This window comes from Sarcophilus harrisii, chromosome 3, assembly GCF_902635505.1.
Source record: "Sarcophilus harrisii chromosome 3, mSarHar1.11, whole genome shotgun sequence".
Taxonomy (NCBI): Eukaryota; Metazoa; Chordata; class Mammalia; order Dasyuromorphia; family Dasyuridae; genus Sarcophilus; species Sarcophilus harrisii.
The window spans coordinates 402,348,538-402,366,891 of record NC_045428.1 but is presented as its reverse complement, the minus strand read 5'-3'; the positions used below and the strand labels follow the sequence as shown (position 1 = coordinate 402,366,891).

The 18,354-nt window shown below is 33.1% G+C and overlaps 1 protein-coding gene across 3 annotated transcripts in view; it reads right to left on the bottom strand.

The window, feature by feature from the left end:
- Nucleotides 1–18,354, bottom strand: part of TLK1 (tousled like kinase 1) — a 151,154-nt gene that overhangs the window by 35,323 nt on the left and 97,477 nt on the right. For all 3 annotated transcript variants that reach the window (XM_031960474.1, XM_031960475.1, XM_031960476.1), the window contains 3 exons: nt 11,596–11,706; nt 11,366–11,502; nt 6,548–6,736 (listed from right to left, as the gene is read on the bottom strand). In XM_031960474.1, coding sequence (XP_031816334.1) covers nt 6,548–6,736; nt 11,366–11,502; nt 11,596–11,706 — 437 coding nt within the window. The remainder of the gene's footprint in view (nt 1–6,547; nt 6,737–11,365; nt 11,503–11,595; nt 11,707–18,354) is intronic.

Genomic DNA, 18,354 nt, shown 5'->3' with positions numbered 1-18,354 from the left:
CTTCCAATTCTGTCTCCTGATGAATCTTCATTTATATATTATGTCCACAGGACATGAATCTGTCTTCTCCTTTTCCTTTGTTCTATCTTTCATAGTGATCAATCAACTCCTATAATGCTCTATGCAATCTCTATGCAATGATTCACAGATCTATATATCCAGCTCTGGTTTTTTTTTCTGAGTTATCAGTTTCCATATCACCTTTTGGACATTTGAAAATGGATGTCCTATATAGGTATATAAAAGTCAACAATCTCAAAACCAAATTTATTACCTATCCCCACAACCCATACCTCTTCCAAACTTCCTATTACTGTCATCATCAGTTATTATTTTTAACTCTTTAATTCATTTCATGTCAGTTAACAAATCTTTAACTTCTTTCTCTATAGCATTTCTCACTTTATTCCTCTTTTCATTCAAATAATTACCACCCAAGAAGGACAAAGACTTCAGCATTTCTTGCCTAGATTATTGTAATACCCTTCTAATTGCCCACTCCAAATTCACTGTTCATACAGCTGCCAAAATAATTCTCCCTAAAGTATAGACCTAACCATGTCACATAACTAATTCAATAAATTTCATTGGCTTTCTATTACACTCAGAAACAAACATTTTACACACACATCCAATTAAACCTTTTCACTACATGGTCCCTCCTCTTCATGCTCTCTACAATCTAAACATACTGGTCTATATACCATTCCATGAAAAAGACCCTCCCTTTCTCCAATAGAATTCTTTTGCTTTGGCTATGCTTAATTCCTAGAAGGCTTTCCCTCCCAATTTCTTAGGGAGGCTTAGAATCCTTGGCTTCCTCTGAAATTCAGTTCAAAGAAGGCATCATATGACCTTTCTTGATCTCTCCAGATGCTAGTGCCAGGACCTCCAAGATTATCTTACAGCTATTCTTCTGCATGTCACCTCAACATTATGTATAATGTTGTCTCTGCTATTTTGATATTAACTCCTGGAGGGAAAGGAATGTATTTGCTTTTCCTTTATATTTATAGCACAGTTCTTAGCACATATAAGTGCTAAGTAGCTGATAATGGATTAATTTTATTTGTTTAAAAAAAATCTTTCTAATGTCTAAGGTCATATGGTCTCCTTCTCATCCTTTCCACATCTAGCATATAAAATAGATGCCCAACCAAGAGTTGACTGAATTGAGCATCTCTGACATCATCTCTTTTCTGGGGTACTACTCTCTTCCAACACACTAAATAGCAAAAGAAATAAGAAAAGGTTTCAGAGAAAACACCATTGCACCACAGCACCTCGTCTGGTATACTATGAACACAAACTTACGATTTGGTATTGCTATGTATCTCTATGTTATCATCTGTATCAGGGATGGTCTATCATAAAGAAATTCAGTATTTATTCTTCCCTACAATATCCAGTGAATAATTACAGAATCTTAAAGAATATATAAAACTTCAAATGTCATGTTGATTAACTTGTATCTATACAGAAGTCCCTTAATAGAACTTTTAAAAGTGATCAGTTAGTCTATACTTAAAGACCTCCAGTAATGGGACACCAGAAACCAGTAAATGAGCAAAGATGATGGCAATTATGATTATAAAGTATCCAGGATTGGAGATACTATTACCAATTATTTTTCTATTTTGTATCTAAAGTCTCATAGCTAGTCTGTAGCCCTTTTGCTCTCAGTTTATTCAAATTATTCAAATTGCTAATTTCCCCCCTAAGACTAGCTAGGTAGGTAGGCAATACAATGGATAAAACACTAGGCATGGAATCAGACAGAGCTGATTTCAAATCTTACCTCAGTCCCATAACTATATGATCCTAGGCAAGTTACATGAACTCTGTCAGCCTCCATTTCTTCAACTCAATGGAGATGATAACAGCATCTACTTCTTAGGATTGTTATAAGGATTTAATGAAATAATAATGGTAAAACAGTTTGTAAACTGTAAAAACGTAAAACAGGCCTGGCATACAGTAGATGTCTACTAAATGCTTACTCTCCTTTTACTTCCCATCATGAATTCTCAATCCAATATACAGGTTTATAGAGGTAACCCATGTACTTGTGTGGCCTTTGGAACCTAAAGAGAACCAAGATTGATGAATCCAGACAATTGTATATAATGAAGGTGTCACAGATGTTGCCTAAGAACACAGATTAGGGAAAGAGAAGCACAGTCTACTTGGCTCTCTCCTTTGGATGTGATTGCCATTTTCCTGTATGTTCAATTCCTGCAATCTCCAATCACCCAAATCCATTCTAATGTTCTAAAGCCATTGCCTCTCACACCTGATTCCCTGTTGGCATGAATATGCTTAGAGAGAAAGTCATCATTCCTTTCTATCCCAAAGGAGGAGCATTCTAAGAGGCATAAGAGACAAAAAATACAAATGTAAGAAAGAGGCGAACATTTGCAAAACTCATAGTAACCTAGCATTGCTGAGAAAATTTAGTCCATTCCCCTCCCTTCCATCTCACAGATGAACTATACTCCCACCTGTTAAAATCTTATTTTAAAAAATCACTACAGAAAGAGGCTAATGAAGTCCTAGGAGTAATGCATTAAAATGATTCTCAAACCTGAAAGACAGATTTTCTTGTGTCCAAATCCCTCTTACATGTAAAACTATATTTTCTAGTTGCAACAAAGTGAGTTAAAACTTCAAAAAAAAAAAAAAAAAAAAAGTCTTTCTAAAATAGGAAATTATTATTAAGATATTCTCTTAAATGAATATCAAAATTTCCCTAGCTATTAAAAACAGATTAGAGTTTCTTCATGCAAAAGAAGCTATAGATTCATAATTTATGATAGCAAATCCTCTGAAGTAATCCAGAGCTTTATTTCCAATTTACCAATTCATACAAATTATTGAAATATATATTTCTAAGTTTCAATATTAGTAAAGCATTAGTCAATCTCTGAATTGTTCCAATCCTTTTGGAAAAAAACTTCAAATTATTCAAACAAAGCCACTTATATTGTCACAAACTTTGATCCCAAAAATTTCACTACTGGGCATGTATACTAATATGTAAAAGATAAAGTAAGGGGAAAATGCATACTAAAATAGTCACATTACCTGTTTTTTTGTTATAAGGACAAAAACAAAGTAGATCCTATCACTAGAGAGTGATTGAATAAATTCTCTCATTTGAATATTAATGCACTGAAATAAGACAAATATAAACAATTCAGAAAAAACATGATATGGTAAGAGCAATATGTTAAATTCCTAAGACTAGTTTTTCTTTAAAAATATTGAAAACAGCAGTCAATTGACTCAAAAGACTTAAGGGTTTTGATTTAGCTTCCCGGTAGCCTAGATACAAAAACCCTAAGGCATGAGGAATGAACAGTTTGTCCCTCAGGCTTTTAACTACAGGGCCATCATAGACAAAAATAAGGTCAAGAAAGCTATCTATGCCTTACTGGATCAATACTGTATCATTGTTAAATGCTTTCCCTCTACTACATTAAATAATGCCTAAGTTATTAGATTGCAAATGTTTCAGAGTATCTCAATTTATTCTAATAACTTGAACTATTAGATTGGCCTGATTCAGGCCTGGCCTCCTATACATGGGAAGATCTATATGTTATTTGTTTCCAGGAGAACAAATTACATGATTATAACAACTTAATAAAAAAACATAAGGTGCAAATAAATTAAAAATGAATACAATGAATAACCCATAGAAAACAGAAGACGAATATGGATGCTGAAAATGGTACACATGGATTTAAATGTTTTGTTGAATGGCTTGGTTTGAATGTTTTGGGTTTTTTTGGAGGGTTGGGCAGAGGGAGGATAAATAAAAAATGGCTTAAAAAAAAAAACCAGACATTAATAAGAGTTTAAAAGAAAAAAATATGTTAATGTTTCAAAGAGATTTGTGGCAAAAAAAATGGAAGCCATACATTTTATCAAGGGAACATGGAGAAACATTTCTATTTAGAATCAAAATGTTTCACTTAAGAACAGACAAGGGTTACAGAAAAGAGAGTGTTTCAAGAAATCATTTAAAGCTTATTATCTCATCACTCAAAAGATACCCTAGTTATATAAGATAAAGAAAATAAAAGATCAGTTTTAAAGATAATCACAACTTCTTTATATATATTTTGAGATGTAGTATGGTATAGGGGAGTGCTGAACTCTCACCCAAGAAGTTGTTCAAGTATTTCAGTCACATCTCTGACTCTCTTCTTGACTCTATTTGGGGTTTTCTTGGCAAAAATACTGAAGTAGTTTGCCATTTCCTTCTCCAGCTCGTTTTATAGATAAGGAAACAGAGGTAAATAAGGTTAAGTTCAGAGTCACACTGCTATTAGTGTCTAAGGCAGATTTGAACTTAGTTAAGATAAGTCTTCCTGACTCCAGGCCTGCACTTTATCCATTATGTGACCTAACCATCCCTCAGCCAAGAAGACATGGATTCAAATCCCAAGACTCTCACCACACTTTCATTTTCCTAATCACTAACATAAGGATAAGAACTGGACCTTCCCTGGTATAGCAATCTCCCAGAAAAAGAAATGCCCTCTTTACCTAAAATGGCATTGTGTCTAAATTTGAAATAATAGAGAGTATAAAATAATGGAAAATAAGCTGTTATTAGTTGTTTATATGGATTTTTATTATAAGTAGTTCTGACTATATGGTCACATTTATTTTTGTTGAAGTCATTGAAGGGATAACTGGGAGAGAAGGGGGACAAAAAGAAGCCATCAGAGAACTTTACAATTTACTTAGAAAGGTTTTTCAGTTGGAAAAATAAAAACACAGTAACATCGTTTCACAAAATGGGATTTCTAACTTCTATGGGAAAGGATTTATCAAAGTTGAGGAGGGCACCACAAAAGGAGGAAGTGAAATAGCACATTAGCAACATTAGAACCTACCCAGATGATCAAAGTCACCTGAAAAGAAAATGGTGTGGGGGGAAGAGGAACTGGGTCTTCAACAGGGGTTTTAAAACCTTTCTATGTCAGAGAACTCTAACAGTTTTCCTTAAGTCTAAGATCAGATAGCAATATCTTTTCAAAATGATGTTTTTCATTATATAAAATTAAATATATATGATTAAATTTTTGAAAATCAATTTCATAGATCCCAGGTCTACAAATAGAAAAATAATGATAATGAATTTGATGCACAAAAGGTTTGGATTTGGAGCTGTTTCAATGGCTCAAAGTGAGAGTCTCACGTGAAAGAGAGCTACTGTTTAATAAACAATGTGGAAGTTAAGCATAGGTATATATAAATTCCAAAAAAGAAACCTACAAGGGATAATTCTTTCCCAACTTTGCCAATGATAAATGGGGATAGGAAGGAACTTTGTTTCAGAAGAAGTAAAAAATTTAGAAACTTCAAGAATATAAGGTTTGAAAGGTCCACAGTTGGACACCTGGTAACATTCTAAAAATATAATTAAACTCTTAACCTCTGTTTATGTCAGTTTCATCAACTGTAAGATGAGGATAACAACAGCACCAACCACTTAGAATTGCTATGAGGATCAAAAGAAATAATATTTGTTAAATGATTAGCATAGTGCCAGGCACATAATAAGCAAACTATAAATGTTAGCTAGTATCATCATCATCATCACTATCATCATCACCATATTTACAAAAAAGAGAAATAGGTAAAACTGAAAAAGCTTTTGTTTGGATGGGGAGTGGAAATTTAATTTTTTTAAAAAACAAACCAAAAAAAAAGGAATGTTGGATCCCAGATTTAACCAACAAATATTAATTCAGTGCAAGATATGTGTAAAGCATTCAATCACATTTAAAATTTTTAGAAACAGACTTTCAAAGAGACTAGATCAGTTAACTTGCTAAAATTTTGTGATTTTTATATCAAAAAGCCTAGTTACTGTAGTTGTCAAAGATACTTAAAATATAAATTGCCAAATCAAGCAGAATTTTTACAGCTAACAACAAATAAGTTAGTTGGTTTATTTCTAAAACTGAAGGAATCAAGTCCCAGGAATTTTTAAAAATCACTTTATAAAAGCAAGTAGATTAGTCTGCATCCCAGAATATGCTTCATTCTTACTATATCTATAAAATATTTATCAAAGTGCCTATCACCACCACCATCACTACTAAAATACTCACAAAGGAAAACTTTCTCAGTGCATCAAAGAATGATGCACAAGTTTCTTTTAAAGAAAGGTAATCAAGTATTCTCATTTGAAAAAAACAAAACAAAACACAACACATGATATGGTAAAGCCTAACTGGAATGGTCAAAGGTTTAAAAAGTTCCCATTCTGAATCATACATATACTAAAAGTAGAGATTCTACTTCTTCTCTAGCTGCTAAAAGTATCCATTTTAAAACAGTTAGCAAAGCATGTTTAAAAAAAAAAACTAAAGAACTTCAGAATTACAGTTTATTTTTGGCTCATTATTTTAGATATAAGTTGTCATTCAATGCCCTTCTTAGGTATGACTGTTTTCATCTTAATTACATACACTGCCCATATGTGATTACCAGTAATGTTCAGAAAAGGAAAAGGAAACAAACTTACAGTTGTGGTAAATTAGGTCTAACAAAAGGATCATTTTCTGCTCCATTGACAGCTTTGTTTTTCCTTTGTTTTGGTTCAGAATTGGTAGAAGGTGCCTGAGAATTATTAGTAGTCGGTGGTTTTCTCTTTGCCAGGAGTTTTCTTTGTCTTTCAATATCCTCCCTTTGCTGATTTACCCATTCTTGTTGTCTGTCAATGAAAAAAAATAAAAACATCACTCACCTATAGATTGATAAAATTAAAGTATGTAATGTGGCATGTCAAGGCCATCCTATAAATGGAGATCATATTTGGATATAAAAAGTGAGACCTTGAGGCCTGGAGAAGTTGTGATCTCTCAGTGGTGGAAAGGCACAAAACACAGCGAGATATGCTACTCTGTTTGGCATTCTGATATCCAAGAATTTCCAATTATCCAAGAGTTCCAAGATATCCAAGAGTTATCCAATTATTCTCTATGGCTGTGTGTGTGTGTGTGTGTGATTATGGTTTTCACTTTGAACTTGTGATATTCCACTAGTTGAAGCCAATGGAGAATGAACAAAGAAGGAAAGAAAGGTAACTTGACTCCATGCAAAAGACAAATTGTCAGACATATAAACATTCCATTAGAAAACACCTAAACTACACTGATACATTGCTGGTGAAACTGTGAACAGATCCAACCATTTTGGAGAGCAGTTTGGAACTACGCTCAAAAAGTTGTCAAACTGTGCATTCTTTGACTCAGCAGTGTCTCTACTGGGCTTGTATCCCAAAAAGATCTTAAAGGAGGGAAAGGGACCCACAAATGCAAAAAATGTTTATGGCAGCCCTCTTTGTAGTGGCAAAAAACTGGAAACTGAGTGGATGCTCATCAATTGGAGAATGGCTAAATAAATGTGGCATATGAATGTTATATTGTTCTGTAGGAAATGACCAGCAGAATGATTTCAAAGAGGCCTGAAGAGACTTACATGAATTGATGCAAAGTGAAATGAGCAGAATCAGGAGATTATACACAGCAATAACAAGACTATATGATGATTAATTCTGATGGACATGGCGCTATCCAACATTTTGTGCAGTATACTCATTTTGTGCACTCATCATTGTGCAGTGATGAAGAGAGCTATCTACACCCAGAGAGAGAACCATGGGAACAGAGGGTGAAACACAACATAGCATTCTCACTCTCTCTCTCTTGTTATTTGCTTGCATTTTGTTTTTTTTCCCCTCAGTTTTTCTTTTTCTTCCTTCTTGATCTGATTTTTTTCTTACGCAACCAGATAACTATATAAATATGTATACACATATTGGATCTAACATACATTTAAACATATTTAACGTGCATTGGACTAACTGCCAGATGGGGGAGGGAATGGAAGGAAGAAGGGGAAAATTTGCAACAAAAGGTTATTCAAGGGTCAATGTTGGAAAAATTACCCATTCATATGCTTTGCAAATAAAAATCTTTAATTTAAAAAAATACCCAAAGTTTTATGTTGCACCTTATTTTAACAGAAGATTTAAACTTCACCAGAGTGATTAGCATTGTTCACCACAAAGATATAAAAAGGGCTTTTACTGCTGTTTCTATTGACAGACCTCTGAAAACACTTCTATCATCAAAGCAGTACAAATGTTATTGATGATAAGATTCCTTATGGCACTGCTATGTAACTGTCCGGAGATTCCTCAAAACTGTAATGTCCATTATGTGTCTATGCACTGAGCCAAGAAAGGAAATACCAACCAGATACCATAGTTTGAAATAAGAAACCTGGAACCCATCTTCTGAATTCACTGTATCTCTCTCCCTTTCAGTTTGGAAATTATAATAATGTTTTACACTTTATACAAAACACTAAAATGTATAAAATTCTTGAGGTTCAGATAGTCATGACCTATAAAACCAAATATACCCAACTGCTGGATAAAGTCATAAAATATTATGTCTGTGAAGGAACAGTAGAAAAAATTTCCTGGGTTGTATCATCCTATCTCAATGTTTTACCTTTCTCACATTTTTTTAAAAACAAGGGAGATACTAGTTATCATGGACAGCTGACAGACCTCATGCCTCTACCAAAAGGTTTAACTCTGTGTTGCTCAATGACATTGATAAAATCATGTTGCCTAGTGACTTTCCCATGATGAACAACCAAGACAATAAATTAAAAGCAAGAAGTCAACATTCTGGGGACCTTCTTGTTTTAAGAATTTTGTCTTTACAATTTCCATTTTTTCCTTCTAATTCCAAATATAACATTTAATTGTTGTGGGTTCACACCGGGGAAAACACCTTGCAGCATATATTCAGAGAGGTCTACCAATCTCAGAAGAGTAAGCCAAAGAAAATGACTGTCTTTCCCCCCTTCAACATTATTCAAATTTCTGCCCACAGGGTACAGAGAGGCTTTGGTATTCAATTCATTTCCCCCCAGAAATAGCTTTCTTTATTTTATCACTGCAGATATAGTCAGCCTCAGGAACAAAAATTTCTTGTTAGGTATCATACAATTTATCATTTTGGTCCATTCTTAGTTTAAAAAAAAAAAAAAGTTAACCAATTTGTATAAATTATTTCCACAGAATAGGATATGTGTTGCCAAGTTAAATGAAGCGCAAGCCTTAGGCTGAGAAATCAGACAAATCCAAAGGAAATTCTAATCAGACAAAAGCAACAGTGCAAGCTACCCACACTAGGCAGTCAACCTTTGAAGAACTTCAGAAAAGAGGCGTCCTGAGATACTCACTTAAGAAAAGAAGGTTCTCCTTGGGCTAGAATGCCAACTCTGGGGAATAAAGTCTTATCTACATAATTCTAGTAAAAGAACTTCCCTACTTTTAAACTACTTGGTAAAAATATGACTATTAAAGGAATATGGGAACCAAAATTTTAAATTAGTTTTTCTGTCAGTTTATTTATTATAACAGAGAGCTTACAAAGAAAAAAAAGTAACAAATGAGTTTGCATAAGGACACCAACTGTTCCAGTTCCACCAATGCCATTGTCAAAGGCTCTCTCGGGCTCATCAGGGGAATTTGTTTTGAGGTAAAGGATAGGCCAATAGGTATAGAAAATAAAAAGTTGTTGATGGTTAAATCAAAAGATCAAAGGAATTATCCTGACCCTTCCTATACTCTAAACAAATGCTACATCCTGTTGCTTCTAACTCTTCTAAACTTGGCAACTCTTCTGTCTCTTGACAGATCCTTTCCTGTTTCCATGGCTGCCATGACAGTTTTGGCTCTCATGACTTCTTGCCTGTTTCAATAGCCTCTTCACTGGACTACTGACTTCCAGTTTCTGCTATCTCCAAAACAATCACCCCAAATACGAGGTTCAACTTCCTTTATATCCTAAAGAATTAGGACTATTTTCTGTCCTCCTTGAACAAGTCCCTACATTAAATTTATACCATAATGTCATAAATATTATACTAATTACAATCCCTAATTTAAAAAATCAAGATATAAAAGAAAAATTATAGTCAGTTTTTGAAGTTAGTGGATAAAAATTCAGTGCACTAATTCTCCAGTTATCTGTCTACTCCTGTTTCTCCATCTAGTTTATTTCACTGATCACTAATATCTCCATCAAGAGATATGAGAGATGAATATGTAGCATCTAGCACAGTATTTGTACAAAGCAAGTATTGAATAAATATTTATTGATAATATTAAGTGTTCACATGGAAAATATATTTTTGGTCCTTACTGTTTCTACTAAAATGCTATCGATGTCACCGGGGAGTTTAAGTATTACCTGAAAACTGGATTTCTGGCTTACCTATATTATTAAATTGTGAATCTCAATATGCAGGACACCTCAACCCTCTTGCTTTGTTTTTCTTAAAGATTATTAGCTCTTAGTCATCAACCCATCTATACAGCATATAAACCATGCCAAAAGGTAGGGTATTAGAGCTTGAAAGTTTTTAAAGATATCACCAAATCATCTTCAGCTTCTAAAGATGGGACTGAGTATGGGTATGCTGCAAATGCAGTTGACATTTTCTATCTCCCATGGTTTTATAAAGTTGACAGGGCAGTATTACAAGTAGTTCAGATTTGTAAGCTTAATTGAATATATGAACAAAGAAATCTCTCAATTTACTCTTAACAGTTGTCATTCCGTTTGAAAATACTCTTGGGTTTTAAAAATTATTCTGTTGTGTTAATGGTTATATTAGAAATACTGACGAATAATATATTCAATTCAATGTATTATATTGAACAATGTACTCACTACTCAGTCTTTCACTCAAGTGTAGCATAGATTTAGGTTAACCATTAATAGCAAGGAGGTTAGGAAGATGGATAAAAAATTAGAAAAATCATTACCATTATGTTAAAATCCTTGAATAGAAAGTTAAATTCTCTTCTCCCCAATTTATCCACCAAAATAAAATCTAAAAACCAAATCAGATTATTTTTAAGGGAGTCACATTCAGAACTACAAATTTATCTTCTACACCTAAAATAAGTATTAATCAAGAAATACAGTAAAGCTAAAATTGAAATCTGATACTTATGTTTACATTTAGCTGTCAATTGTACAGAATAATTAAATCTTGCTCATGTCAAAAATTTAACTTTTTTTCAAAAGCTAGTTAAAAATAAATGAGGCCTACTCATCATCTTTCAAAGGCATGAGAAGTCAGTATTCTAAATTCAGTTACCTTGTTTATTAAAAACAAACAAACATCACTGTACTGAATTCTATCACTTCATAGAGCAATAAGAAAGAAAATATATGTAAAGTAACTAAAAGCTTTAATAACAAAAATCCCCCCACAATTACTTGGAATTTTAAAAATAAGAATGACTAACTTCACAAGATTCTGAAAGGCAAAACCATCTGTCCACTGTTCAGTAAATGAAGCACCGTGTCTAACTGTTGTAAAATGCCCAAGGCGTAGTCTGTCTTGCATACTCTTTTCCCTGCTTGCCAGCTTTTCTTGTGTGCTCTGGTAGGGAAAAAAAAAATTGATAACTTAGTTTAAAATGAAAAAGTTCCCAACATATTAGTAAAGCTAGAAAGAAGTTTAACTTTAACTTACCTTTTCTATTAAAAGCTTCTTACTCATTGAAATGCATTTATTTAATCTTTCTTTGTATTTTTCAAGTAGTTTTTGCTGTTCGTCTATTTGACGTCTAAGATCACAGTTAGCCTAAAACATAAGCAGGAAATGTATAAACATGCACGAAAAATTTAAAATTTAATGCTACTACATAATGTGACCAAAGGCAAAAAAAGGTAATAAAATATTATATATATATATATATATATATATATGTAAGCATGTATGCATAAATGTTTATCTTTAGCAAATTTTTATTTAATGATTCAAAATATAAATTTTCTATGTTAAAATAAGTTTTGAAAATGACAGATATTCACTCCTCTGGTATCTTGGTCGGGAGGAGCTACAACTACAGCAGGTATTTTAAACTTTTTTTTTGGTGTCAGATCTCTCTGGCAGTTCTTGAAGTTAGTGGATAAAAAGAAGTCTGTCAACCTCTTCTCAGAATAAAATTTTTAATAGCATAAAATAAAATACCTAAGATTATAAAGAAAACCAATTATACTGTAAGACAGTTTTAAAATATTTTTAAAAAACAAGTTCAAGAACCCCAGGTTGAACAAGTCATTTTTAGAATTAGAATACTATACCATGAGAACTAAATATTCCAAATGATGAACCTGATAAACTGTCATATCAAAAATTTAACTTTAATATACTTAATATAAAAATTTTAAGAATTAGATAATAAATACTTCTTTAATGTTTCCCTTAATGGTAAATCTAGCTTTTCTCTAGATTTCCTCTATCTTCCCTCTACCTTCTTTCAGATTTCTCTGCTACCTAACACTAACTGAGGGTTGCTGAGAAGAAGCAGGATATTTCTTGCTGACATAAAAGCTATTATTTCAATAATAACTCATGATAATATTTCTCCTTTTGAAATTGATATTTAGTCCAGTCAATAAATAGTTATTAAGTAACTATTATGTGATACTGTGCTAAGAGCTGGAGATAACAAAAGAGAGGCACAAGATTTTGAAACATGGTGAACAGTCCTCCCCTCAAGCACGAGTAATAAGTATAGGGGAGAAAATACATTGGAGCTAGATTATAGAGAACTATTAGACCCAAGAATAACTTTTTAAAGTTGTCAGTTAAATTTTTTTGTGGGGCAGAGGGGAGGGTATGTCTCCATCTGGTTCTTTTCCAAAAGAATGGGGCATCCCATCTATGGGATGTACAACGCGCCCACGTGCCCACACACACACAATCATCACCTAACCCATTTCTGCAACTCTCCAAAACACTATTCCACCTTGAATAATGAACAACTCTTTCCATCTATTTCAATTCCAATTCTGTTCAGTGCCTTTAACATTTGTTCTGATGCCCATTTCAACATGCTAGTTTCAAATCATATGGTAGAAAAGGTAACAGTATAGCACAGTTGAAAAAGTTCTATGTATTAAGTTGTACTACATATACTGGTTCTGATTTTTATCTCTTGTAAAACCACAAGACTTATCTGTTTTACCACCTGTAAAAGGAGGATGATGTCTACATGACATAGAAATGCTGCAAAAAAAGCACTTAAAAACCTGAGAAGTACTATGCAGCATGATGGCAATATTTGGTTTATGTATTTCCATTTCATTCCACTCATAATAATGTTCATGTCATACTTGCTCTCTAATTAATTTTCCTAAATTCTGAAATTTCTGAGATGGTGACCTCCCAGTTCCTCCAGGTAAATTTCCTTTTCACATTCACTAGACTTTCAGTCTTCTTTGACTGTTAGTTCTCAATACATCATGATTCCTCCTGGCTTCATTTGCCTCCTGAAAACTAGAAGAAATGGTTATTCACTCCTACCATGGTCCCAGATGGCATCCAGAACACACTGCTCCCTTGGACTTCTGCCAAATCTATAATGTATCAATTCATTGTTCTTTTTTGTTTGTTTGTTTGTTTTGCTCAAACTTCTAGGATTCCAATGTCATAGACAGCTCAATGTTATAATATGAATCAAATGTCATTGCAAATTCATGCTAACTTTAATAATCTTAAATTCAGATCATTGAGTCAAACTTCTTCCCAGTAAAGATGGGGGAACTTACATGCGTTTCTAAAGTCAATGGAAAAGTCAACATTTGAATCTGAGTCTCAAAGAAATGCTTTTCCCTCATCAGATTTCACATTTCTGAAGTTTCTGAAGTATCTTGAAATTCATTCATTAACCTATCTATCACCAACTTATCTCTCTTCCCCAAAATGGCCTCTCCTTTCTAAGAAGCACCTAATTCCATTTCTAATAAATGCCATTTCAGCAGATGGTCTTGCCTACTATTTTACTGACAATAACAGAAGTCAGTTAATGAAATCCCTTAACTTCCTTTTCAAGCAAAATTTTCAACTGTCCGTTACCATCTTTGCTTATATCTGAAATAGCCTTAATTTCCCCCAAAGACAAAAACCTTTACCCGTGCCATTCTAGCTCTCTTCTGTGAGCCTGCTTCATCATCCTCTCTTGAATTATATAATTTCTCTCCTGGTTCCTTTCTATTGCCCCACACACATGTTTAAGTCTTCCATTTCTTAAAAAATAATCTTCTCAAGCCCGATAGTCCTCATACTCTCTCTTTCCGTCTTTTGCTTCTATCACCCAGAAGTAATCTACACAAGTTACCTCCATTTCTTCACCTGCCACTTGTTCCTTTAGGCCTAATAATCAGGCTTTCACTCCCACCACTATGACACTATTTTCTGAGGTCATCTGTGACCTGGCTAAATGTCAAATCCAATGGTCTTTGCTCATACTGTTAACAGTCCCTGGAATATAAACATTAGCAAAATTTCTCTAGCTATCTGCATTTTGTTTTCTTTCTCATTTTTTTCCTTTTTAATCTGATTTTTCTTGTGCAACATAATTGTGGAAATATGTACAGAAGAATTGCACATGTTTAACATATTGGATTACTTGCCAACTAGGGGAGGGAGTGGGGAGAAGGAAATGAATTTTTTTTTTTTTTTGAAATACAAGGTTTTGCAAAAATAAATGTTAAAAAATGAATTCATGTTTTGAAAATAAAAAGATTTAATCAAAAAATATGTAATTCTAGCTATCATTTATGACCCAATTCAAATATCCTGATCTTCCTAATGACCTGCTTTTTCTTTACTGCCCAAGCATTTTGCTTATCTATCCCCTGTAGAATGTCATTATATCATCTCTAAATTCTATCAAGATTATAAGCTCCTTTAAGTTAAGAATCTATTTACTCATTCACTTTTGAATGAACCTGACCCAATAACACCTTAAATATTAGGTGCTCAACAAATGTTTGTGAAAATACAAAAAAATAGATGGGATGCCCCATTCTTTTGGAAAAGAACCAGATGGAGACATACCCTCCACTCTCCCCCACAACAAATTTAACTGACAACTTTAAAAAGTTATTCTTGGGTCTAATAGTTCTCTATAATCTAGCTCCAATCTAGCTCTCCCCTATACTTCCTGTGTTCTTAAACAGTGATTTTTCAAGTTAAGAGGAAGAAGTAATCTGTTAGGATTAATGGTCACTTCTCATTATTTTAAGTTGTGACATATCCTCCAGCTTTTAAACTATGATCTTATGATATATATGCCCCACAACTAACAATGAAAAATGAATATATTCGGATTAAGAAAGGGTCAGATACATAGACAACATAACTCCTTCAATCTTCCAACTTCCGGGAAATATTATTATTGTTCAGTGATTTTCAGTCATGTCCAATTCTTTGTGACCCCACTTAGGGTTTTCACAGCAAAGATCCTGGAGTAGTTTTGCCATTTTCTTCTCCACTCATTTTACAGATGAAGAAACTGAGGCAAACAGGAGTCAGTGAACTTGCTGTGTCACATAGCTATTAAGTGTTTTGAAGTCACATTTGAGCTCAAAAAGGTGTGATTCCATCTAACTGCTTCCCCCAATAACAGTATTAGTGCTCTTATTTCATTATAATCGTAACTTTTCATTATCTTGACAATTAGTTACAAAATGCCTTTAAAACTGTGTTACTGATAGCACAAATTTATTTGTTTTGATACATATATGCTTGCCAGTCTTAAGGGCCAATGGTATTTCTTTACTATTTACATTAAATACTGAGACTGATGAAGTTCAAAAGCTATAGATTTCACAACTATTTCTAATGAAACTAGACTTGAGGAAAAGTAAATCTGTACCATTTCACATCTATTTGTCCCACTTTCAGTTTTACCTACAAATTCTGGATGAAGATGATGTGACAAGTAGGTTTGATGCCAACTGATCTGGAGGAATGTTTTCACCCCAATTACATTTTAAAAGGAGTCCTACACACTCTTCTATCATTTTGTTCTATATGTTTCACCAAAAAAAAAAAAAAGATCATATTTAAAGCAGGGAGTAAATGGTACAAAGAGGAAGAAGATGAGCTTAAGAAATACTTCAGATGCTTACTAACTGTGTGAGCAAGTCTCAAAATCTCTCAGTCTCATCTGTAGAATGGGATAATAACAGCACCTACCTGCTAGAATTATTTTAAGAATCAGGTAACAGGTAAAATGCTTGGCAAATCTTAAAGCACTAAATAAACAGTAGTTATTATGACTCCAAAGCAGTATTGCTCTTGGCTACCAAATGAGTCTAATTATTAAGAAGATAAAAGATGGGTAGAATGGGGAAGTCTCATTTACTCTCACTATTAAACTTCACTAAGAAAGAGTGATAAAACATTATTTCTACCTCTGCCCATTTTCTATTTTTAGAGTTTACAGTTACTTTAAATACACCAGTTGATGGTACTATAATTGCTAATTTGGAATAATTTTCATATCAGCAATACATCACATCCTGTCCATTAAGAAATATAGAATGAATCTTGAATAATCTAAAGCCTGTGCCCTAAATTTTAAAAAATCCCTAATCATATGTTCCAAAATAACTTTTGATTTCTATTGTGTCCTTGAATATAAATCTTCATGTATCAAAGTAATGAATTATCACAAAAATGGTAATTATCTTAATGGTGAGTCTCTTTTGCTTATGTTCATCATAAAACTACAAATGACCAAATGATGAAGAAAATTATTCCCTTTAGAACAATGATAAAACCAGCCCCTCAAACACCTTACTTAATCTGTCTCTCTTGGGAGAGCTGGTAGATGTGGAATTTTTATCCAATGAACAACAAAGAAACATTAAAGAAATTCAATTTTATTAATCTTATTATTATGAACCAAAACCATTAGAGGGGAGTTGCAGTTAAATGGAAGGATGGCTCAAAGGTTCTCTTTGTAGAGATAAACAGGTTAGTAGAATTAGTTTTATCATGTATCCAAAGAGAACCAAAAATGCTTCTCAGGATAGTTGGTGTTCTTTTATTGCAATACTCCTAAGTATTTGGAAAGAAAACATTATTATTAGAAATAATATCAGCTTATGCACCAATGGCTCCTGCTGTGAATTAAAAGGTACAAGAAATAATTCTTTGAATAATTAAATTAAGTCAAATTAAATAAACATACACTATGATACTTGGTGCTTTAATACAAAAATAAGAATAAGTGAATTAATTGAATAATATGAGTATGGTTTATTTTCTCTAGAAATGTAATTATTTGTTTTCCACTAGATAAAAAGTATATAGAATATCAATATTGTTTGCATAATGTAAAAAAATCTGTGTGATTCCTAGCAGCATTTCCCCTCTTCTTTCCCCAAGACCGCTGTTGTTATGGGAGAAAAAGGTGTTTTAAGGAACAGAAAGGATCCCAGAATTCATGAGAATGAAGTATAAGAAGATGAGGGGAGCACAATATAAAAGGCTTAAAATACCCCAACTGAGCATTTAATATATTTGATACTGGAGAAGATAGGGAGTCACTAAAGGTTTTTTAAACAAAAGATGTAAAAAATAGGTCTGTGTTGAAAACAACTTTTGAGGACACTGGGGGAGGAAATCTCAAATTATTTCAAAGTACAGAAGACAGATAATAAAGGCATGGGGGGGAAAATCTTAGCTTACCTTTCTCCCCCTCCCAAACCACAAAACAAGCAAGAGACTACCAATAAATTAATCCAGTATGCCCATTTTCCCACCAACATAAACTATTTGTGAGCATAATCTACAAAAGAACTGGGGAGCGTCCTTGATAAAAATATGGCAAAGGAATAGCAACTTTTTCAAAATGATATTCTATAAAAGCCCAAATCTTTATAGTTATACAACTGAAAAGGACAGAAAATATATTAATGTTTAACAAAAAAAAAAAAAAAAAAAAAAAAAAAAAAAACTTTTTGAGTTTCAGATTTGTTCATTCCTTTTTCCCCATCATCCCCAAAGAACAGATCTTTGTTATAATCATACAACTGAAAAGGATAAAAAAAATATCATTTATCAACTGCAAAAAGGCACTTTATTCCAGCACAACAAAATGCATTTGCAAAGGTTCTCCTCCAACAAAATATTTCCTGTACTTATGTTTAATATCAGGAGACATGAAACAAGGAGATTTCTGCTTATAAAAAATGCTTGTCAAATGATGAGTAGGATGCTCTCAGAAAAACCTAGGAAGTTCTCCACAAGTTCATACAAAGTGAAATGCACTGCATACAAAGTAATAGCAAGGTTGTGGGATGATAAGTTGTGAATAACTTTGCTTTTCTCCACAATACAATGATGCAAGACCATTTTGAAGGACCTATGATAAAAAAATTCGATACACATTAAGAGAAAGAATGACTGTCTGAATACAGATTGAAACAT